At 43.5% G+C, this 25757-nt stretch overlaps 1 protein-coding gene across 1 annotated transcript in view; it reads left to right on the plus strand.

Annotated features, from left to right (window-relative positions):
* The first annotated feature begins 5704 nt into the window (after positions 1-5704).
* BTBD9 (BTB domain containing 9) overlaps positions 5705-25757 on the plus strand; it is a 272643-nt gene continuing 252590 nt past the window's right edge. The window contains exons 1-3 of the mRNA XM_034764813.1: positions 5705-5763; positions 19448-19658; positions 23926-24289. Coding sequence (XP_034620704.1) covers positions 19474-19658; positions 23926-24289 — 549 coding nt within the window. The 5' untranslated portion in view covers positions 5705-5763; positions 19448-19473. The remainder of the gene's footprint in view (positions 5764-19447; positions 19659-23925; positions 24290-25757) is intronic.

Raw genomic sequence — 25757 nt, forward strand, 5'->3', positions numbered from 1 at the left:
GGGAGTGGCGATCGTTGTGTGGAAGCTGGCAACTCCGAACTACTACTGATCAGTTGCGAATCAGTTTGGAGTTGGGAAGCCCACTGTGGGGGTTGTAGTGATGTAAGTGTGCAGGGCCATTAATCGTCTCCTGCTTCAAAGGACTATGATTCTGGGCAACGTGCGGGAAATAGTGGATGGTTTGTAGCAATGGGATTCTGTGATGGGATCCCCAGGGTACAACCTGAAACTGTGGGACTACTATGCCCCCTTAACTTTCCAGCCTGGGCTGTCTCTCACAGAGCTTTGCCTGTGATAAGCAGCAAACCCCACCAGGCACTGTTATCACTTAGCCACCAGCATGCAGAGGCATACCCTGCTGAGTTGCATGAATACTCTTCAAGTCACTCATGAACTACACACAGGGAAACACCAGTAAATCTCCCACATCCCCAACCTTGCATTCCAGAAATATACCATCTTACACTGCTCAAGACCTCTTGAACTGTACAAGCTTATTAATTAGTTCATTGCGTCGTCAAAGGAAGGTGGACATTCACCAGCCTTTGTAACCTGAGCAGATTTCCCAAGCATTTTAGATAAACTCACTGGTAACAAAAAAGCATTAAAGTAAGCTTATTAACTACAGAAAGATAGATTTTTTTTTAAAGTGATTATAAATGGTAGGCATAAACATCAGAGAGGTTTACTTTTTATTTTCTCAAAGTAACTAGGCATTCTAAATCCTAAACTTCTAGACTAAGCACGAGTTGAATCAAATAGCTTTTCTCACCCTGCCGGATGTTGCAGGTAGATTATAGTTCTTAATACACAGGCTGAATTTTCTCCTCAGCCTGGGACCAGTCTCCTCAGTTCAAGTCTTTATCTTCCCAGTGTTCTTTCAGTCCATGTCCCTGGAAAGGTCCTGGTGTGGGCATGTCCTTACAGAGGCACAGGTTGAGTAAGCCCTATTGTGTGGTGCTTACATAACTGAGTTAGAGTTGAGCAATTTTCATTGTGTGGGGCTGGTGCAACTATCTTATTGAATTGTAGATCTCTTGTTTATAATTTCCTCTGGTCAATGGTCATAACCCACTCTGCCTGGGTGCGGGTTACCTCCGTTGTTGTCACTGGAGAACTAGCACTGGATCACTCCCAAACTCACAACATAATTCAGTAACAACCATATAGCAAAATGTCATAACTTCATACACACTAATGATACGCATATTTTGATAAAATGATGGGTTTCAGCAGATCATGACCTTTCATATAGTATCTTACATGGCATGTTTTATGAAATATCATAACATATACAAATGATGAATATGGGGGTTACAGGGTGCTACACTGTGCCTCAAAGTGTCACAGATTCCCAAGCTACAGTGAGGCAACAGATGGCATGCCGATCCCCATTTTGGCCCCACATCACCTTGCGAAGGAGTACATCAACAGAAAAGGCTACTTTTCTAGGGTATTGCAAGTTCTGGTGGATCGCTGGGATTGTTTCACTGACAGCAAGGCAGGGTGGTCAGGGAAGGTGGATGACACATGCATCTTCAGGAACAGAAAGCTGCAAGCTGGGACTTTCTTTCCAGACCAAATGCCAATAGAGATCCTTGGAGGCCCAGCCTACCCCTTGCTCCTGTGGCTCATGAAGCCTTACACTGGGAACCTTGACTGCAGCAAGAAGCGCTTCAACAACAGGCTCAGAAGGTGCAGAATGACTGTTGAATGTGTCTTTGGCCAATTAAAGGGTCACTGGTGCTGCCTTTTTGGCAAGTGAGACATCAATGAGGAAAATATTCCCATGGTCATAGCAGCATGGTGTGCTCTGCATAACATTTGTGAAGCTAACAGAGAAATTTCCTCAGGGGTAGTGTGATGACGTGGATTGGCTGACTGCTGATTTTGAGCAGCCACATACCAAGGCTGATAGAGGGGCCAATGGAGTGGGGAGGATATTTGAATCAGGGAGGCTTTGAAGGAGCATTTTGACAGTAAGCCCCAGTAATGTGTCTGTAATGCATTTAGCCAGGCATTGTTTTCTTGCCCCGTAGTATGATCCTTGTAATGATTGCTGTGTGCGTGTTAATTTTACACTGCAAATGCACTGATTGCCCCTGTGTATGAATTTCAGTAGCAATCACCCTTTGTAGGGGAGAAATAAAGATTCCTTATCTTTCTATGTGGACACTTCTATTCAATAGTGATAGACACATTACTATGTTCTGCAAGGGGTATGAAAATTAAGAGCACATTTTCAAATGAGGCTCTCACAAGGGGGGTATACGTCCAGCTGTCATTGTGATACATGTCCCTTGGGGTGAGGTGCATGGGGTACTGAGACAGCTTGAGAACATGCAAGGAATGTGGAGGGCAGGAAGTGAGGAGGGCATGAAAGGCAGTTCTGTATGGGCTGCAGGGGGAAGCAAGCATGGATGTGTTCCGTCTGCAGTTCAATCAGGGACCTCAGCATGTCTGTTTGGTCCTGTAGCAGCTGTATGATCCACTCCTGCCTCTGTTTCCTCTCCTGGCTATTCATACACTCATTGTATAGCCTCTCTCCGTACTCTCTGCTCGCAATTGGAAGCATCAGAGGATTGCATCACCTCCCAGAACATGTCTTCCTTACTCCTCCTGTTTCGTCTCCTTATCTGCCAGAGCTGCTCAGCTGGTGTGCGGGAGGAGGCCATCAAGAGCACATCTGCAGAATCTAAAGAAACAATAGACAGAGGCACTATTGTGAGTGCACTCACAGCCTTGATTCAAATAAATTAGAAACACCACTTTCTCACTTCTCCTTGGCAGGCACACAACGGGAGTCCCAGTTGTGGTGAGTTCAACCCTGGGGGGAAAGGGGTAAAATGGAACTAAGGGGGGGAAAGTTCAGAGGGGTATCACTACAATGCTTAGAACCACTATTCTGAATAGTGGCACTGTTTTCCACAGGCAGGGGTGATAGCAGCGGATATCTCACCTCTGCTTGTAACCCTTAGCAGTTATCTTTGAGAACTAATGGAGGAGTACTCTGAGAAAGGCAATCAAAGTACCTATTTTTAAAAATGAGAAGAAAGAGGACCTGAGGAATTACAGACCAGCCAACCTAACTTTAATATCTAGAAAGAAACTGGAAACAAATTATTAAACAATCAATCTGTAAGCACCTAGAGGATAATAGGGTTACAACGAATAGCTAGTATGGATTTATAGAGAAGATTCATGCCAAACCAACCTAATCTGCTTCTTTGACAGGCTTACTGGTTTAGCAGATGAGAGGGAAGTGCTAGACATGATATACTGTGATTTTAGTAAGGCTTTTGGCACAGTGATCCATGATGTTTTCATAAGCAAACTAGGGAAATCTGGTCTGGATGAAATTACTATAAAGTGAATACGTAAGTGGTTGAAAGAACATACTCAAAGAGTAATTTCAGAGTACCAGTCGTGTTAGTCTGTATTTGCAAAAAGAACAGGAGTACTTCTGGCACCTTAGAGACTAACAAATTGATTTGAGTATAAGCTTTTATGGGCTACAGCCTACTTCTTCAGATGCATAGAATGGAAAGCTTATGCTCAAATAAATTTGTTAGTCTCTAAGGTGCCACAAGTACTCAAAGAGTAGTTACCCATCACTTGCTGTCAAACTGAGAATTTATCTAGTGGGGTCCTGCAGGCAACTGTCCTGGGTCCAGAAGTATTCAACATTTTCATTAATGACTTGGATAATGGAGTGGAGAGTATGCTTATAATATCTGCAGATGACACCACGCTGGGAGGGATTGCAAGCTCTTTGGTGGACTGTATTAGAATTCAAAGTGATCTTGACAAATTGGAGAATTGAAATCAGTAGGATGAAATTCAGTGAAAACAAGTGCAAAGTACTACATTTAGGGAGAAAAAATTAAATGCACAACTATAGAATGGGGACTAACTGGCTAGATGGTAGGCGGGGGTTGAGGGTTATAATGAATCACAAATTGAATGAGAGACAGCAAAGTGATGCGATTGAGAAAAAGGCTAATATGTGGGGTATATGAACAGGAGTGTCCTATGTAAGATGCTCCTCTACTTTGTCCTTCTCTACTCAGCACTGGTGAGGCGTCAGGTGGAGTCTGACCTCTGTGTCCAATTCTGAGTGCCACTGTTTAGGAAAGATGTGGACAAACTGGAGTGAGTCCAAAGGACAGCAACAAAAATTATAAAAGGTTTAAAAAATTTGATCTAGGAGGAAAAGATTTAAAAACTTGGCATGTTTAGTTTTGAGAAAGAAGACTGAGGGCGGAACTGATAACAGTCATCAAATTTGTTAAGGGATGTTATAAAAGAGGATGGTGGTTGATTCTTCTTCATGTTCACTAAAGGTAGGATAAAGAGTAATGGGTATAATCTGCAACAAGGGAGATTTAGGTTAGGTATTAGCAAACAGTTTCTAACTCTAAGGTAGTTAAACTCTTGAATAGTGCGGAAGAGTGAAATTGCAGAATCCACATCACTGGACATTTTAAAGAACAGGCTAGATAAATACCTGTCATGGACAACCTTGCCTCAGCACTGGAGGACGGACTAGATGACCTCTTGAGGTGCCTTGCAGCCCCACATTTCTGTGATACGAGGCCACAGACATTCCCCAGAAATGACTGTCATTTTTGTTGCTACCTCACAACAATTTACCCAGCCCGATAACTGTCCTTCTGGTACTCCCCTGAAAACGGGTGGGATTGGGGTTATCTTGGAACCTTGGGAAGGGTGGGACAACGAGGGAAGCAGTGGGAGGCACCTCAGGTGCTTATACAGCCTGCCCCTAAGCACCACGTAGGGGGTCACCGGGAGAGCCCTGACCCCACAGGAGTGAGTTCCTACCCAGCGGGGGGGTCGGGGCTGAGGAGAAGGCCCCACTGTCTCCACAGTCTCACTCATTACGCCCCTGCCCCACGTGGGTTGGGTACCAGGGAGCGACGGGTGCTCAGCCATTTCCACATGCTGCACGGCTCCAGGCTAAATCACGCAGATTGTTACTGACTCCAGGGGGGCACCAGGGCCGATGGGAACGGGCCCGCAGAGCTTGCACACAGCTCCCAAGGCTGGGACGTCCGGAGGCCGTGACTACAGAGCAGGGGTGGGCAAACTTTTTGGCCCGAGGGCCACATTGGGGTTGCAAAACTGTATGGAGGGAAGGCTGTGCCTCCCCAAACAGCCTGGCCCTGCCCCCTCCCCCCTCCTGACTGCCCCCCTCAGAACCCCCGACCCATCCAACCCCTCCCCTCCTCCCCTGCCCCCTATCCACACCCACGCCCCTGACAGGCCCCCCCGGGGACTCCCACGCTTACCCCCCCCCCGTTCCCCATCCCCTGCCTCCCCCGAACCTCTGCCCCAGCCAACCGCCCCCTGTCCTCTGACTGCCCCCGGGATCCCCTACCCCTTATCCAACCTCCCAGCCCTGGCCCCCTTACCTTGCCGCTCAGAGCAGATGTCTGGCCGCCCGGCCGGAGCCAGGAGCGCGCAGCCTTGCCGCCTAGAGCGCTGGCGGCGTGGCTGCGGGGGAGGGGCCCGGGACTAGCCTCCCCGGCCGGGAGCTCAAGAACCGGGCAGGACGGTCCCGCAGTCGATAGTTTGCCCACCTCTGCTATAGAGCCAGCCACCCCGCCCCCTTGTTGCTATGTACGTCAGCACGTAGAGGCACGCCTGTCGTTGCTAGGGGAGCTCAACATGCAGGGAGGATGACGTAGTGACGCCGCGGTGCTGAGCAGAGGAAGGGGGAGGGCGCTGCTGTCGCTCCGGCCGGTGAGTCCTGGGGGGCTGTTGCTGACCCGGCGCAGCATCAGCCGGGGTTGTTCTCTGCCCCCACCCGCCATGGGGGTGTCGAGCCCCGGCAAGGGGGGGTGACGGGGCGCGCACCTCTCCCCGAGTGTGAGGGGGGGGGCTCCTTCCCCGCGGGGCCCGTCGCGCTCCTCCGCCCCCTGAGGGCTCACGTGCGTCCTTCGGGGGATTTCGGGATCCCGTTCCGCGCTAGGGCCGGGTCCAGTGCTTGGGTGCCCGTGCGAAGCCCGACGTCGGGCGGCCGCTGTCCCGTGTGTCAAAGGTTGCACGCCGCGCTGGGTGTCCAGGCTGCTCCTTCCCGACCGGCCCTTGGCCGAGCCGCTGCCTCCCCTCCCCTCCGGCCGCGGTTGACACCCACCCGCCGCCATGTCAGGGCCGGTGAATGCCGCCGGTGCAGAACAGAGACCCCGGTCCCCAGCACAGCGCTGTGAGGCGCTAATTCGTGGTCCCCAGCACTGGGGAGCACAAACGGGCCAGCTGCAGAAACCCTGGTCTTGTGCGAGGGAGGGAGTGCACCTGAAATGGCTCGTAGTGGGGAGCAGGAAACGGGGGGTGGCGGAAGCAATATCCGTAGTATGACACTTGTTTTGGTGCCCCGGCAGTGCCACGATAGTTAAAGTTGTTTTATGACTTCTGTTTGACCTCTCCAAATACCCTCAAATTGACGGATTTAGCTGGATTTTTTTGGAATTTGCTGTGCTTGAGGAGAGTGCAGGGTAGCGTTAGTGACTCAAATTTGGGGGGTCAGCTGAAGTAGGGGTTGTGGCCATGTAAGCCTAGAAAAAGGTAACTGTTTTTCAGAGTTTCTAAGTGGCTTTTTTTTTTTTTTTTTTTTGGCTTGGAGCTAGAGATGAAACTATTGATGCGATGCAGCTCAAAATGGTCTCAATCTACTGAGTTTTCCCCAAGTTAGTGCATGGTATCTACTAAGTCTGTGGGGAACCCAAATTGAGGACAGTGTGGATGCATCAATACAGAAAAATGGCACAATTTACAAGCATTGAGTTTTACAGCATATAAAGTGGTCTGAAATCCTACAGGTTACTCATATTTATTTGAAATTTGATGCCCCTCATGGGGGTGCAAAGTAGCATTATTAATCCAAATTTGGGATCATTTCGGCAAGGGTTACAATTGTTACAACCTCCCCTCCCCCGATTTATTTTGCCTTGTACTGTTAAATCGAGAGGTACTAATGACTGAATGAATCACAGATCTCTTTGAGACTGGCTGTGAACTAACTCTTCAATTAACATAACTAAGGATAACTTCCTTTGCAGTGATGTTGTAGTTGTGTAGGTCCCAGGATATTAGAAAGACAAGGTGGGTGAGGTAATATCTTTGATTAGACCAACTTCTGTTGGTGGGAGAGACAAGCTTTTGAGCTCTTCCTCAGACTTCTGTGTAGCTTGAAAGTTTGTCTCTCACCAACAGAAGTCGAGCAAATCAAAGATACTACTTCACCCACCTTGTCTAATAACAGGATAAGTTAATCACAAGTCCCCATGTAAGGTAAAAGGAGTGTATGGGTTAAGTGGTTGAAGGTTGGTGTAACTTATACCACTCACAATTGTGGTGGCAATTTCATTTGGGGGGTATAATCAAAGTCTTTAGGAGGAAAAAAATAGCCACGAATGCTTCCTGGGAGGGGTATTAGGGGATGGAGGAGTGAGGGAATAGGGGAAAAGAGGTTTGGATCTCTAGCAAATGGAGGGGGATAAATAGTGGTGAGTAGTAGAGGAGCAGTGAGGGAGGCTTGGGGATTATGGGATTTGGAGGGATGGAATACTGGGAAGGGGGACATGGGGATGAGTGTCAGCAGGATTGGTGTAGAATAGAGGCTGGGGTACCTGTCAGCCCCACATTCTCGCCTTCTGTGTGTGTGCCTATATCTGGAGAGCTCTTGCACCTCTGTGGGGGTCTGAGCCACCCTCCCTGCCCCCCCCCCCGAGGGGCTTGCTCCTCTTGGGGTGACTGAGCCCCTTTCTTTGCTGTCTGTGTATGCCAAGATCTGCAGGGCCCATGCCCATATACAGAGGTTGGACACCCCCCTCCCTATCCTGCTCCATGTGAGCCAGTTTTGGGGGATGGGGGGAGCTTGACTTTTTGGGAGAATCTGATCTCTTTCCTGCCCCCATGTGAGCTAGGATATAGGGAAATCCTTGCTCTTTGTGTTGGGAGCTGAGAATGGGCATACTCAATGCATATCACAGGCTTTGAAACACTTAGGAGGGACATGCGAACCTATACTTTCACGAACCACTGGGATAAATGGTGTGGTTCTCATGTCTGAGGCTGTCTACACTATGCAGATTTTAGCAACACGGCTGTGCCACTGAAAGGTGTGCAGTGTAGCTGCTGTTTGTTGGCAGGAGCGAGCTCTCCTGCCGACAGAAAAATTCCACCCCCTATGAGCAGCAGCCACTTTGTGCATGCTGTTCACACTAGTGCTTTTCGTCGATAAAACTTTCGTCATTCAGGGGTGTTAAAAAAAAAAAAAAAACACCCCACCCAAACGACAAAAAGTTTTGCTGACGAAGTTCCAGTGTTGATAAAGCCTGAGTTATTGGTTCAGGTTGTATTCATCTCCATGGCGTGTTCTTATTCACACCTTTCAAAGCCTTGTAGGCTGCAGATCGATGTGTGGAGGACGACACTTCTAAGTGCTTTGGATCTGGAGCAATCACATTTTTGAATTGTTCCGCTCCGGCACCAATAGTGACTTCTCTGGCTCCGCTCCAGCTCCAGGCAGAAACCTGCAGCTCCACTGCTCCATGCTCCAGGCTCCGCTCCAAAGCCCTGTTTTCATGGCTTTTTTTTTTTTTTTCTTTAATTTGCTAGGCCTCATGGGAATACAGAGTAGGATTAGTGACCCAAATCGGAGGTCATTTGAGCCAAGGTTTCTGGAGATATAATCCCTGAATAAAATAGCTGTTTGGTTGGGGTTTTTTTTGTTTTTAATTCTAGGGTGGTGTTTTTTGTGTGTGCAGAGCTAGAGATCAAACTGTTGCTGTGATGTGGGTCAAAATGGTCTCAGTCAATTTTTACCTTTGGTAATGCATGGCACCTACTAAGTTTTTGGTGGTCCAAATTGTGAAGAATGTTTAAGAAGAATTTCAACAGTTGGTGAAGAGCATGCATGTTTCAGCTTCTTACAACCCATTCACTCTCACTCACAGGATTCCATCTAACACTGTTAAAGGATAAAAAGGGAGTGGGGGAGAAAGGTTGCCCGTGCCACCTTCCCTCTACTGTCTTCAAGCAGTGCCTCAGGATGCACATAGACACAAGTAGCATTAGCCCTTCGCACTAGAAAGGCTTGTCTTCACATAGGCCTTGGCTACACTTGCAGCTGTACAGCGCTGTGAGGTAAACCTGTCTTCGTTCAGCTGAGTAGGGAAAAGCACTGCAGTCTGTCCACACTGACAGCTGACAGCGCAGTGGTGTGGCCACACTTGCAACATTTGCAGCTGTGTTGGGAGCGGTGCATTATGGGCAGCTATCCCAGCATTCGTGTGGCTGCAACATGCTTTTCAAAACGGGGGTGGGTTGGATTGTGACAGGGAGTGTGGGGGGAGAGAGTGCTTTTTGGAGAATGTCAGCTCTCTATTTTGCAAGTTCCGAACTCCCGGCCCCCTGCTCATTCATTTACTCACTCAGAGCAAGCTGCAAACTGTTTGCTTTTCTCTGTGGTACGAGCTTTGAAACCGGCACTTCCGCATTCCTGCAGCCGGTCACAACAATGGAGAGGATTGGCCACTCTGCTGCAGCTGTTATTCCTGTTATTCCTTTTGGAGATGTGGAGTACCTGCAGTGGTGTATCCAGGGAGATACAGCGCTGTAAGTGCCCTGCCAGTGTGGACGGGGAGTGAGTTACAGCGCTGGGGGAGTCTTTACAGCGCTGTAACTTGCAAGTGTAGCCAAGGCCATATAGCACTACAGCTGTGTGGCTGCAGCACTTTAATTAATCCCCTCCTCCCCGAGAGGCGGTTGCTATGTTGACAGGAGAAGCTATCCTGTTGACGTAGCACTGTCTACACAAGGAGTTAGGTCAGTATAACGACGTTGCTCAGGGATGTAGATTTTTCACACCCCTGAGTGGTGTAGTTATACCAATATAGGTGTGTAGCTTAGACCTCGTTAAGATTCAGGATGTTCCAGATCCAGACCTCACACAGACACTTAACCAACTCCGCAGAAAGAATACCACACGTGTACAATTTAAGAACAACCTCACAGGCTTTTGCAACCTCCTTACACTTATTCACAGGATACCTTCTCAACCTACACTTTCACTATACCATCATAACATTAAAATCTTCTCATATTCCACCTCACTGGTGTATATAGGGGTATAGGATCCTCTGGATTCAACAAAAGAATGTAGTATAAGGTGTCTAATTAAAGCATATCTCACACTGTTCCTCATAACCATTGTGAGATGTATGTTTGGAAAAATATGTTCAGAATTATGTGTTTTATACTAAAAATTATGTTCTCTAGATTTGTGGTTAAAAACAGGTCACTGAATGGTAGTGTATCTTGAAACAAACTCCTTCAGACAGAGGGATAAGAGAGACATATCTCCTGTGGGGACCATTGTGTATTGTATGTGATACAATAGGATTGTATTAGCATTCTAAGTCAAATGCTAATGAAGAGCTGGGAGAAACTTCAGAAGAAAACTAACAGAAAAAGTAAACAGTGGGGAGGGGGAGGATGGTACCTTTTTTGACATAAACATCAAAGATCTGTTCTGGTATATTTGGGGGTGAAAAAATATACCCTGGTATCCTTCACCTACTAAGTAAACTGATAGTGAGTTTGCTTCATGAAAAGGGGATCTCAGCAAGGCTTGATTGAAAGTGCTGGAGAGTACTTTGGGTGAGAGAAACTTCTTTAGACAGTTTCCTTAGGTTGAGATACAACGATAACTTGTTAGTTTAGTCTTTAAAATGTGTGTTATGATGTTTTATATGTAATCATTTGTTCCCACCACTCACACTGGTTTTTATCTGAATCTCTATTCTTTCTTAAATAAATATGCTTTTGGTTTATAATTGAACTCAAGTGTTGTGTGTGATACAGGAGCAGTGGTCTAAGGTAAAACTGGTAAACTGTGGTACACTGTACCTTTTGGGATGAGATAATCTGGGATTTCTGTCAGTATTCAGTGATCAGGGGCTGGACACCACAAAGGTACACTTTGAAGGAACTTGGGGGCTGGGGTGAATCTATTGTCAACCTGCCAGGCAAAGACAGAGCTGGTGTAACCCAGAGAAGAGTGCTTGAGTGGCTGACAGACTAATTGTGTTAGCCAGCCAACAGCCAGCTAACATAGACAAGACTCCCTAGCACTGGAGGCAGTTGGTGACAAGGTGACTCACCGCCTTGAATACCCCAAGAAGCATCATATTTACCAACCACTGGGAATCAACTTTTCTGTAGGAATATAACTAAAAAGTGTGAATGCAAAGTTAGATCAGAACTAATGATTTAAATCAAGGTTTCCTACTTGCTGATTTAAGTAACAATTAAAATTGGGGGTTTAAATTACTTTGATTTAAATCAGTCTATCCTGGTTACCAATACTCAGCCAGAGCACAATACATTTATTTTAGGACAAACACATTACTGAAAAAATATGTAGTAAAACAATCTACATGCTAGTTTACCAGGTGCTCTCCATCTTCCACATGGAAACACAGCAGGTTTTTCATTCCTTCAAACCCTTCCATCTGGATTTTGCCCTCTTGGTTACAACCTCATGTCAGTTTTTGAATCAAAATGAAGGAAATTTGTCAATTCAGTTTAGCCCTTTATATCACAAGCTCATTCTTTGTTTCTGGGCCTCTTGAACTCAGTCTGAACCAGTATATGTGATTCACCCCAGGAGATAGTACTTCTCTGAAGTTGTTTACCTGTTCCTGGGTCTACAGTATTTACTTACCACTGGTTTTAATTGCTGGAGCAAACTCTGTAACCTTCTACCCTGGAGCTAGAATGCAGTCCCTGGCTCTCAAAAATAGAGATTTCACTTATAAAGTGAATACAATACTTTCAAGATATGGCATGTGTCCATATCTGTCACATTCACTAATTGTCAAGCCACATGAATTGAAGCAATTTTGTCATTGCAGTAAAACTATTGTATAAACATTTGCTTTGTAGTTAGACTACAGTAACGGAAAGTAGCTTTATGTTTGAAGAATTTAACAATGTTCTGTTTTGTGCTTCGTAAAACTTATTTAGTCTCTAAAACAGCAAAATACTTTGCCAGTAAAAATAGAACTCGCCCAAATCCTTCTCTCACTGACTCTTAGCCCCCAATTTTCACTTACTTAGACATAACTCCTTTTTCTAAGAAAAGGTGGTAGTGAGGGATGGGGGATAATTGAATTTAAGAAAAATCCTTGTTTGTAACACATAGAAAACTAAGTATAATCTGATAAAGACAAGATCACAGCCAGCATTCACTGCTCTGATTATAAATCAGACTTGGTTTAGACATAATTTTGTTTTGTGCTTTGGGGTTATTCAGTTTACTTGCTAATTGAGTTTTCTTAAACTTATCATCATTCACAAAGGACTTCATATATGGGCATCAATAAGCCAAAATTTAGTACTGAATTAATATTAACTTAAAAAAATCCCTCATCTTCATGCCACTCCAAGAAGATGGCATGTAAGCAACCATTCTGTCTTACGGCTGGTCTACACTTACAGCTGTGTCTACACCACGCTATGTTGACGCAAGACGCTGTCCCACCGACTTACCTTCTGCCTTTCGGGGAGATGGAGTACAGACGTTGCAGGAGAGCGCTGTGCCATCTACTTAGCTTGTCTTCCCCAGACCCGCTAAATCAACACCACTGCATCGATTGCAGCACTGCTAATTTAGCCAGAAGTATAGACAAGTCCTTAGTAAAAGCAGCATTATTTTTCAGACATCTTCTATTGACTCTCTCTGCTGGTATTCTGAATAGGGAAAAAGGGATTTGTGATTGACCTTTTTTCTTGTTCCCGTTTGAGAGTTGTTTGGTGAAAATTCTGCAGATCATGATTTTGGTTTTGTGCATTGCATTCCTACTTCATATTTCTGCTCAGCAGAATTTATTCTGGGTAAATGCTCAAAAATGCTACATAGTTTGCTGAACTTTATTTAAGTTCTTTATTTTTTTCCTTTTCCAGCCATGGCATAAACAGTATTAATACATTGTGTAACCAATACTTGACTTTATTTTTCACGGATCCTTAGATGAAAGAGGTATCCACCCAGAAATGTATATGCCCTTTTTTTTTAGTATTGGAGGAGAAAAGTGATTGAGGGCATTTCTGGTTTAACAAATTGGTATTCGAGATTGTGTAGGTGATACAATATTAATATGTCCTTAAGTTTACTGAACAGAACAAAATTTTAGTTAAATGTCTGTGGAGTACCCACTACTATGGCATCTTGGTTGTTGAAGGTACAGTTAAACCAATCAAATCTTTGGAAGACCAGATGGAATAAATTGTAGGTCTATCATGATGTTTGTAAACAAGACCTTGTAATCTGATAGATCTTGCTTTTTGTGCTAAAGCTTGCTAACCTCAGGGAATGGCTACACAAGAGAGTTTACAGTGGTACAGCTGCACCACTGTAAGCTCTCTAATGTAACTGCTCTAAACCAACGGGAGAAAAGCTCTCCTGCTGACATAGTGCTGTACACACTGGGGCTTATGTCACTTGGGTTGTGATTTATTTACCTTCCTGAGTGACATAAATTATGCCGACATAAGCTGCAGTGTAGACAAACTGCTAGTCTCTGGTGAACCACCAACACATGCAAGTTATAGCCTTAATGCCCTACCACTGTTCTTGGCAATAAAACTACAAGAACAATCAGAAAGAGCTATCCAGCAGATATTTCCCACCATGATGGGATACAGACAGGTGAACTCTTCCAGATCTCAGACTATTTCAGGATTTATAGATCACCTTAAATTGCATCCAGAGTTAAGTATTTATTAAGTGCAGAGCACCACTGTAATGGGTTTTTAGTAGTTTCACACATTTTTAAGGTAAACTACTTCCAAGTCACTTCAAAGGTAACCTGAATTAAAGCCATTCCAGTAATCTAGCCTAAAAGTTATAAAAACATAGATCACTGTAGATTTTGTGTTCAAGGGGAGAGGCCACCATTGCCTAACCAACCTTGGATAAAAAACTGATGCTATGAATGAATGCCACTTTGTGGGAATCCCAAAGTAGCAATTGAAAGAGTATGAATTCTAAACAGATACCAGGGCCAGAAATACATATTCTGCCCTCATCCACCCATTTCTACTTTTCATGTTTATTCCTATTAACACGTTTGATTCATTAGTATCTTTGTTAATTTACTTTTGGAGTTTGGCACCAAAGAAGTGTATATTTGAGTATTGTGTGCAAGTTGGTGGTGGTATAATTGCTAATGTTTCTTGCTTTCATTCAGTGGCCATAAACAGATAGTGAACAATAGAATCTTGCATATGAGAACCAGTGAAAAGAAGGAATAATTACAATTGCTAAGTATGTCCATCTGTCTCCTATGAAAGAAGAAAGCATGAACACATCAAAAGGCAGTTCCACTATTGCTTGCGTAGTACTACAGATGATCCAGAAAAATTGTATACACCAAATTAAAAAGAATAGTAAGAGGACCAAAAAATGCTATCATGGTTAAACAGAGTAAAAGAAACAGAGGTAAACAGGCATCCTTTAAAAATTGGAAGTCAGATCCTAATGAGGAAAATAAAAAGGAGCATAAACTCTGGCTAGGCAAGTGTAAACGTATAATTAGGCTGGCCAAAAAAAGAATTTGAAGAGCAACTCGCAAATATTCAAAAACTAACAGGAACATTTTTTTCTATAAGTACATCAGAAGCAACATGCCTGCCAAACAACCAGTGGGGCCACTGGACAGTCGAGGTGCTAAAGGAGCACTCAAGGAAGACAAGGCCATTGCATAGAAGCTAAGTTAATTCTTTGCATCAGTTTTCACTGCAGAGAATATTAGAGAGATTCCCACACTTGAGCCATTTTTTTTTAGGTGACAAATCTGAGGAAGTGTACCAGATTGAGGTGTCAGTAGAGGTGGTTTTGGAACAAATTGATAAATTAAACATTAATAAGTCACCAGGACCACATGGTGTTCACCCAAGGGTTATAAAGGAATTCAGATATGAAATTGCAGAGTTACTAGCTGTGGTATGTAACCCTTTGCTTAACTTAGCCTCTGTACAAGATGAACTGGAGGGCTAATATAAATCTGATTTTTAAAAAAGGTTCCAGAGGTAATCTTGGCATTTACAGATTGGTAAACCTAACTTCAGTACCAGGCAAACTGGTTGAAAATATAGTAAACAGAATGATCAGACACATGGATGAGCATGATTTGTTGGAGAAGATTCAACTCGACTTTTGTAAAGGGAAATCATGCCTCACCAAGCTATTAGAATTCTTTGACAGTGTCAACAAACATGTGGCCAAGGGTGACCCAGTGGATATAGTATACTTGGACTTTCAGAAAGCCTTTGAACAAGGTCCCTTACCGGAGGCTCTTAAGCAAAGTAAGCAGTCATAGAATAAATGGGGGAAGGTCTTCTTATGGTTCATTAACTGGTTAAGAGACAGGAAATAAAGGGAAGGAATAAATGGTGAGTTTTCAGAATGGAGAGAGGTAAATAGCAGTGTTCCCTAGGGATATGTAGTGGGATCAGTGCTGTTCAACGTTCATAAATGATCTGAAAAAAGGAGTAAACAGTGAGGTAGCAAAATTTGCTGATGATACAAAATTACTCAAGATAGTTAAGTCCAAAGCAAAAGAGTGAAGAGTTACAAAGGGATCTCCCAAAACTGGGTGACTGGGCAACAAAATAGCAGATGAATTTCAATGTTGATAAATTCAAAGTAATGCACACTGGAAAACATAATCCCAACTATACATACAAAGTGATGGGATCTAAATTAGCTATTACCACTCAAGAAAGAGATCTTGGAGTCATTCTGGTTAATTCTTTGAAAACATCCGCTCAGTGTGCAGCAGCAGTCAAAGCTAACAGGCTCAGGAACCATTAGGAAAGGGATAGATGATAAGACAGTAAATATCATAACGCCATTGTATAAATCTATGGTATGCCCACACGTTGAATACTGCGTACAATTCTGGTCGCCCCGTCCCAAAGATATATTAGAATTGGAAAAAGGTACATAGTAGGGCAACAAAAATTATTAGGGTTATGGAACAGCTTCCGTATGATGAGATATTAAAAAGACTGAGACTGTTCAGCTTGGAAAAGAGATGACTGGGGGCAGCAGTGGGTGGTGGTGGTGATGATGGGGGGATATGATAGAGGTCTATGAAATTGTGAACGGTGTGGAGAAAGTGAATAAGGAAGTGTTGTTTAGCTTTTTATATAACAGAAGAATCAGAGGTCACCATTAATAGGCAGCAGGCATAAAACAAATAAAAGGACATTCACACTGTGCACAGTCAACCTGTGAAACTTGTTGCCAGGGAGTATTGTGAAGGCCAAAACTATAACTAGATTCAGAGGAGAATTAGGTAAGTTCATGGAGGATAGGTCCATCAATGGCTATTAGCCAAGATGGTCAGGGATGCAACCTCATGCTCTGGATGTTCCTCAGCCTCTGACTGGCAGATGCTGGGAGTGGATGACAGGGAATGGATCACTTGATGATTGTCCTGTTCTATTCATTCTCTTTGAAGTATCTGACACTGGCCACAGTAGGAAGAGAGGATACTTTGCTAGATGGACCATTGGTCTAACCAGTATGATCATTCTTATGTTCTTAGTTTCCAAACCAATTCTGAATATCAAATTAAAAGTGTGCTGACCGATACAGCTTGTGCCTGAAACTGCTTTGGGTACTCTTGTAGCTGTTGTACAAGTGGTGAGATTGCAAAATTGCATACGAGTCATCCTTGGTAGTAACATCACCTAAGACCGTTAGTTTTGATGGCTGTAATGCAAAGCTGAATCATCTTGAGAAAAATCTTAGAGTTGTAAGGTGGCCTGTATATCACCTTGATCTCTAGATTAATTTAATACTAGGGTGTATTCAAATTCATTTTCAAGGGTGAATCACTTCCTGCGCTGCATCTTAAAATTAAAAAGTATGGGCACACACCGTCACTGACCCTGCCTGGATTTATATCTAATGAAGTAACAGCAGGGCAGAGATCAGCCAATATAGCGTCATAGGCCACTTCCTGCAATGTCTCTGCAATGCAGGCATGATCAGGCAGTGCCATTTATGATTAAATAATATCTGTACTTGGCCTAATTCCAAACAGATTATTCACTGAATGTGACCAGAACCTCTATTTCAAACCAGCTTTAGTATCTTACAGTGCCCTACTCAAGGTTGAAAGGTAAATTCTAAACCCCCAACACTTGATCTATATCAAGTTATCAGTCATCTCAATCCTTTGTTGCTACAGAATTTGAAAAGCTCCCACACCAGTAGCCAATCCATTTCTTGGAACTCTACATCTCCAGCAATCAGCATAGTTGTAGTCCATACTCTTGACTAGCACAACATTGTGCCTTTCAGAGGGCAAATCCCATCTATTGGCTAAATGGCAAAGCCTCCCAGAAATATTTCCCAAACCAGATTATACCTATCATCCTATACACCCGTGATACTCAGACTTCAGTCATTCAGGAGCCAAATTAGCAGTCAATATTACCCAAAAGAGCCACAGTAGTGTGAATTCACTGTTGCATTTACTATAGTACTATATATTCATATTTAAACAGTATGATGGGAAATATTTAGTTTGTTTTTATATATAAAATTCTCACAGCAAAATGACCAAGTATTATTTTATCAACTGTAATTGGTTAATAACATAGCAAAAGCATCCTGATTGGTTAATAACTTGGATTGGATAATAATTAAATTGCACACTGTTTTAATATGTGCTAAACATTGCTGCAGGAGACGCATTAAAAGGCCACTTGCGGATCGTGAGTCTCAGTCTGAGTATCACTGCTATACATTGATTCTTGGGGGAATACAAACTACGATTTGCTAATCCAGAGACTGTTCACCTATTTTGACTTGAGATGAAGGCTATTCGTCTTTAACCTACTCAGTTACCAGTGTGGGCAGCATCTACAGCTGTTGGAAATAAAGTTAGTGTACAGCCAGATGAATCTTTTCTGTCAACTTGATTTCAAACACACCTAGAAAAATTAACCCATTAATCAAAAATTTCTGAACTGAATGCCTCCTGAAGCCTGATGGTTGAGGACACTCAACACACAAATCTAATAAGTTTTGCTCCCCCACGTTTTTTGGGGAAGTTATAGGAGACTAACAGTCGAGGCTTAGAATGGAATGGCCATTACCGCCTTAATTTATGGTATAATATTGAAATTTCCTATAATAATGTTAATGAAGTCAAGGACATATCACCCTTTATGGCTATCTGCATGTTCAGTTTAAGCTTGTGGATTTCCAGAAGTAAAGTATATGGCCAGAGAATCAAGTGGGGTAGGTTTCTGGTCTGTTAGGTGAGAAGAAATTATTCAGAGGTATATTTTCTGTTTAAATGTAGACAGAATGTTATTTCTCTCCCCAAGTGATATTTGAAGTTTAAGGAATGCTATTTCAAATTATACACCACATGGGTACACAAACTGAGTGAAATAAATAGCTAAACCATATGCCTTGTAAATGCCACTTCTCCCCTCAAGAGATCTTTTAGACTCTGCAATTGAAGAGCAGGTCTTTTTTCTCATAAAGCCTCTTCAGTCTGAAAATACACTTAGTGGAGAAGGCTTCCCAGTGGAGTCCTCTAAGTCTTTCAAGGATTTACTGGAATCTCTGCCTGCTAGAACTTTGCTATCGGAACAGTCTTCATATGGTATTCATTAAGAATCACTAATTATTTCAGTTCTAGAAAGTTAATCTGGTTCCAGTCAGAATATGTCATGAACACCCATAATCTGGCTAATTACTGATGAAAACACTTTAGCATAGATTTCAGTATACCTCTACCCCGATATAACGCAACCTGATATAACACAAATTCGGATATAACGCGGTAAAGCAGTGCTCTTGGGGGGCGAGGCTGCGCACTCCAGTGGATCAAAGCAAGTTCGATATAACGTGGTTTCACCTATAACGTGGTAAGATTTTTTTGGCTCCCGAGAACAGTGTTACATCAAGGTAGAGGTGTATTTAGACTAAGCCTGTTTATTCAGATAATGATTTCTCTCTCTTTGGTCAGTCAACTAATTTTAATATATAGAGAGTTTTGTCTTTTGTGAATCATTTAGAAGTGCAGAAGCTTTACAGCCCATTCAGTTACTTTGATTTGATTGATGGCATCTTGTTGATTAGAACAGATGCATTGGCAGAATAAAAGTATGGTGGAGATATCTGAAATCAAACTGAAATATAATTTTTGAAGCAAGTTGGGTGGGTTTCCATTGTAACTGATTTAGCAAAATCCTCACTAAATAATTGTTATCCCTTGTAATTGTCTAAATTCCATCTATATTAGCTTTTTTGTAATTGTAACGTGTTCTCTGAGGTAGTTTCAGTATCCAGTTTTAAAAATGCTTATAGTTCTTTTTTTTCTTCCTATAGGCTGTCAATACCATCACTTCATCAAGATGAGTAATAGTCACCCACTCCGTCCTTACACAGCTGTGGGGGAAATTGACCATGTTCACATTTTGTCAGAGAATGTTGGCGGTCTGATGAATGGGGAGGAGTATAGTGATGTTACCTTTATTGTAGAAAAGAAACGTTTTCCTGCACATAGAGTGATTCTGGCTGCTAGATGCCATTATTTCAGGTGATGTATTTCTTCTTGTCCAGCTTACAGGAAACTTTGTGTATGAAATATACCCTGGGAAGTTCAGAGAAATACTCCCATAATCCGCTATTTACTGAACATGACCTTTCTTGTGTGAATGCTTCCCAGTGCATCAAAGCATTGTGGCCAACTGTAAAAAGCTGGAAAATACCATGACATCATAATGTTTTTGACTTTCATTAAATTGAGCTCTCAATTTACAGATTAAAAAGAAATAAACTTCAGAACACAAATGGGATGATGTAAATATGATGTTGGTTTCCTCTGTAAAGTAAAAGTGTAAATACAGGTAATGTGCTTGAATCATAGGACTGGAAAGGACCTCAAGAGGTCATCTAGTTCAGTCCTCTGCACTCATGGCAGGACTAAGTATTATCTAGACCATCCCTGATGGGTATTTGTCTAATATGCTCTTAAAAATCTCCAATGATGGTGGTTCCACAACTTCCTTAGCCAATTTATTCCAGTGTTTAACCACCCTGACAGGTAGGAAATTTTTCCTAATGACCAACCCTAAACCTCCCTTGCTGCAATTTAAGCCCATTGCTTCTTGTCCTCTCCTCAGAGGTTCAGAAGAACAATTTTTCTCCCTCCTCCTTGTAATAACCTTTTATGTATTTGAAAACTGTTATCATGTTCCCTCTGAATCTTCTCTTTTCCAGACTAAACAAACCCAATTTTTTCAATCTTCCCTCATAGGTCATATTTTCTAGACCTTTAATCATTTTTGTTGCTCTTCTCTGGACTTTCTCCAATTTGTCCACATATTTCCTGAAATGTGCACCCAGAACTGTACACAGTACTCCAGTTGAGATCTAATTAGCATGGAGTAGAAGAATTAGTTCTGGTGTCATGCTGTAACAATTCTGGTTCTGGCGGGACCCAACTGAGAGAGTCAATTCAGGACAAATTGCTTAAAGCAGGGCAGTTACAGCCCAAGGCTGGGGTTTCTGTGCACACCAAGGCACACCAAACCAGCCAAACAGAGAAGACTTTGTTTTACCCCACTGGTTAACCACAAGTCACACAAGCAATTCCCTTAGACACTCCAGTTTCCCAGTATCACCACCAGTGCCACTCATTATGGGGACAAATGGTATGAAAACCAATACCCCAGTAAAAGAAAAGAGGTTCTCTCAATCCCAAAGGACCAAGCTCCAGACCCAGGTCAATATACAAATCAGATCTTGCCCACAAATAACGCTGTTGCCAATCCTTTAGAATCTAAAATCTAAAGGTTTATTCATAAAAGGAAAAAGATATAGATGAGAGCTAGAATTGGTTAAATGGAATCAATTACATACAGTAATGGCGAAGTTCTTGGTTCAGGCTTGTAGCAATGATGGAATAAGCTGCAGGTTCAAATCAAGTCTCTGGAGTACATCTCTGGGTCATCAGTCCTTTGTGTAGAGCTTCCGTTTGTAGCAAAGTCCCTCCAGAGGTGAGAAGCAGGATTGAAGACAAGATGGAGGAGCTGCAGCAACTTTTTATAGTCTCTTGCCATGTGATCTCTGCTTTCTTTTTCCCAAAGACAAGCTGTCCATCACATGGCATGGAAAACCTCAGAGTTCTGTCAATAGGCATGTCCCTCCATACCTTGCTGAGTCACAAGCTGTGTCTGCCATCTTTCAATGGGTCAGTTGTATAGCTGATGGTCCTTAATGGGCTATCAAGCAGGCTAGGCAGAGCTGACACCAACTTGTCGGTGGGGGGGGGGTCACCCAGAAGCATAGCATAAGTTTGAAATACAGGCAATATAGAGCCAATGTTCATAACTTCAACTACAAAATGATGCACATATACAGATAGCATAATTATAACCAGCCAGTCATAACCTTCCCATGGACACCTCACACGACAACCTTTGTACAATATTTGCTGCAAATATATAACAGTGGTTACAACAGTGATCTATACAGTTACAGATTTTGTCAATAACATCACACATGCTTACAACACTCCTGCTAATCCATCCTATAATGATGTTTGCTTTTTTTACAAAAGTGTTACACTGCTGATTCGTATTTAGCTTGTGGTCCACTATGACCCCCAGACCTGTTTCCACAGTACTCCTTTCTAGGCAGTCATGTGCCATTTTGTATACAACTTATTTATTAAAAATGTTTAGTTTTAGCCTTTCTTGCTGAAATTGTTCATTTAAAAGGCTCTGTCTGCTGCCATATGACCTAGGAAAATACTGCATGTTATAAAAATTGAGTTGAAACTCATGTCTCATTTTAACACAGCAGATCTACTTCCCATTCTTAAATTGTACATAGTAAAATTTCAAGATAATTCTTCTCTCATATGAATGCCAGAGAGGCTAGTGATTAAACTAAGATGTATGTGTACAGATTGCACAAATTACCTATCATCTAGAGCAGGGGTCTCAAACTCAAATGACCACGAGGGCCGCATGAGGACTAGTGCATTGGCCCGAGGGCCACATCACTGACACCCACCCCTTGCTGCCCCTGGCCCTGCCCCCACTCCACCCCTTCCATGAGGCCCTACCCCTGCCCCACCTCTTCCCTGCCCCCATTCCAACCCCTTCCCTGAAGTCCTCACCCCAACTCTGCCCCCAGGCGGTGCAGGAGGGGTGCGGGGTGTGATGGGGGCTCAGGGCAGGGAGTTGAGGTGCAGGAGGTGTGTAGGGTACGGCGGGAGCTCAGGGCAGGGAATTGGGATGTGGGGTGCAGCAGGGAGTTGGGATGTGGCAGGGGCTCCAGACAGGGGGTTAGAGTGCAGGAGGAGTGCGGGGTGTGTTTGGGAGCTCAGGGCAGGGAGTTGAGGTGCAGGGGGTCGGGGTGCAGGGTGCGGCGGGGGCTCAGGGCAGGGAGTTGGGGTGCAGGAGAGGGGAGAGGTGCAGCAGGGGGTTGGGGTGCAGGGTGTGGCAGGGGGCTCAGGACAGGGGGTTGGGGTGCAGGGTGCGGGCTCTGGCCTGGTGCCGCTTACCTAGAGCAACTCCAGGGTGGCAGCACCTCACTGAAGAGAGAGGCTCAGGACTAGGGCAGAAGGACAGGGGAAGGGCAGCCTGCCCTGGCCCTAGTGAAGAGGGACACTAGGACCTGCTGGAAGCCGTCAGCCTGCAGAGCAGAGCGGATTCAATGTGTGCTGCAGGCTTCTGAGTCACCTTGTGCTGCAGGCTCCCGGGCAGTGAGGAGGCAGCAAGTGGGTGCTGGGAGACACTGCGGGGGGGGGAGGGGGGTGCATGGGGATGGCAGGTGCCTGGGGGTGGCAGGTGCCCAAACATTGGGGAGCAGCGCACGGGGAGCTTAACAGGCACAGAAAATAACTCGGGGGGCGCGGGTGAGGGGAGTTTGGCGACAACAGGAAGTAAGTGGGGGGGGGGGCGTGGGGAGCTCCACGGGCCGCAGGGAAGAGCTCTGTGGGCCGCGTGTTTAAGACCCCTGATCTGGAGAAAACATGTAGCAAACTTTTTGATTCTTCACAAGTCTCATTACCTAGGATTCCAAGCCTGTCCTATGCTACAGTTAATGGATAGAGCAAGGAAAATGGGCATTTACACTCCTGGGTTCTGTTGCCAGTTCTGCTATTCTTTCATAATATGAGCGTCAGCAAGTCATTTTACCTGTCTGTACTTCTGCTTCCCCAACTTTCAGTGGGGCTGTGCAGGTGTCACTAAGGATATAATTTGGTCTGAAAATTCATTATTGCTGGTGGTGATATGTAAGTAGGAAGGGAACCTAACTTAACTGTCAGATACCAGGCTAAATTTTCAGAGCTGAAATTAAAAAACAAAACAAAAAACCTCACATCCCATTCTTTTTACCTGTAAACTGACTAAACTTGATGTAGAATAATTGAGATAATGATGAAGAGACCCCACAGTGCTACTCCTACGTAGACACTATCAGAGTAGAGCTGAATTTTAAGCTGTCCACATAGCTTCCATTTCAAATTTTCAAAACGATTCTTTTTCATTTTATGTGGCCTCTTCTGAGGAGTCATTGCAAATATATCAAAAAGAAGAACAGGAGTACTTGTGGCACCTTAGAGACTAACAAATCTCTAAGGTGCCACAAGTACTCCTGTTCTTCTTTTTGCGGATACAGACTAACACGGCTGTTACTCTGAAACCTGCAAATATATCTTCATTTATTCTTTCACCTGGCGTTTGGTTGCACTCTAGGCCGCTTGATTTATTTACTTTACTGTTTAAATATATATAATAAGGCACCCATTATTAGGGTGCAAGTTTCTCACATTTTCTTTCTGTTTCTAGAGCATTATTATATGGTGGAATGAGAGAATCTCAGCCTGAAGCAGAAATCCCTCTTCAGGATACCACTGCAGAAGCATTTACAATGCTGCTGAAATATATATACACAGGCCGTGCTACATTAAGAGATGAGAAGGAAGAGGTACTCCTGGATTTCCTGAGCCTGGCTCACAAATATGGATTCCCAGAATTGGAGGATTCCACCTCTGAGTATCTTTGCACCATACTTAATATTCAGAATGTTTGTATGACCTTTGATGTTGCCAGTCTCTACTCACTCCCTAAACTGACTTGTATGTGCTGTATGTTTATGGATAGAAATGCTCAAGAGGTGCTCTCCAGTGAAGGCTTTCTGTCACTTTCTAAGGTGAGTCTTTGTAAGTTCTTTTAGACATGTTGGTTGTGGTCTATAAAAAATACTATGATAAAATGCTAATAGTGGTCTGAAACGAAGAAAAGAGAAGTATAGGCCAAGTAATAGGAAACTTTAATAGTAAGGTCAGTTAGCAGTAAAATTGCATTGCTGGAGTTACTCAAGTCAAGATGAGTTGAATAACTAATACTTTGTAGTATTCTATAAACATTGTGGTAATAAAGAGAACCTAAAGATCATTCCTAAATGTAATATCTATTGAGCTAGTCAACTGCGACCAATTACAAAAGTTAAACATGACTCTTAACAGGACATTGTCAAGGGTAGGAGCAAAATATTTACCTTCTTTTCTTATGTATGTTTTCTTACCTATTTGTAAAGTCTGCACTGTCCGTTAAACAGTATAGTCTGGCATTTGAAGCCTGGCCAAAGTGTACGCAGTAAAGGTTTGGAGGAGGGAGCTGCAAAGCTGGCATAAAACTCAGTTTATGTTCGTTCTCCTGATCCTAGGGCTCCTACATGAAGGATCATTCTCCCAGCATAAGTTGGAGCAACCTTTGGGCTGCTGCAATTTACACCAGCTGCTAACTGTCCCAACGGGCGGAAATCACAATTGTGGATCATTGCAGTGTAGGGGTATTCTAGTTATGTCCCGTTCTCAGGTCACACACCCTACATTGTACTAGAGGTAGAATATGAATGTGCATAGGAATCTCTGTGGTAGCTCTGTGCCACTGGAGTTCTCCCATGCGCTAGTTCTCCCATGCTTGAACCTTCTGGGCTGGATACATCAATGGTACAGTGCCAAGTGGCTACACTGCACCAGAGAATTTAGTCCTAGATGTTTTTTTTTTTTTTTTTAAGCAGTAAATGCTCCCATATTGTTTCATTTGCCTCAAAACTCAGTATCGGTAACCCAGCACTCAAACCAGGGTGCATGTGAAATAGCAGAATTTCAGAGTTTCAGTTTCAAGCTTTCAATGATATTAAAACATGTATGAAAAATATTTCAAGTCCATTTTACTGTAAAAAAATACACTGATGTTTTTGGCAGGTTTAATGAGAACATCTATTCTATGAATAGGGACCAGAGACTTTACAGAGCTAACTAACTCGGTATCTGGTTATAGAGGAAATTATAATTGCTCCCCCACCCTTTTGACACCGAAGTCCTCACTGTTAACTACTTGATGCCAGATATAATATGTCAACTAAGAATGCATTGGAGATAACATCAGTGTAGAATGGAACAAACAGCAGACTCCTTGACCAGGAAACATGCTACCTCCTTTACAGTAGCTGGAGTTTGTGGGAAAACCAGTGCTGCAGGAGGACTTCCTTGTTCTAAGGCTCATTCCTACTTATACTGTCTGCAAAGTGAAAATGCAAAAAGTTGTTCAATTCTGGTTGATTTCATTTTGCAATCAGTGCGTGTTTGTGCTTCTGTCCAGGAGATAGAGCT

This window comes from Trachemys scripta, chromosome 3, assembly GCF_013100865.1.
Source record: "Trachemys scripta elegans isolate TJP31775 chromosome 3, CAS_Tse_1.0, whole genome shotgun sequence".
NCBI classification, from domain to species: domain Eukaryota; kingdom Metazoa; phylum Chordata; order Testudines; family Emydidae; genus Trachemys; species Trachemys scripta.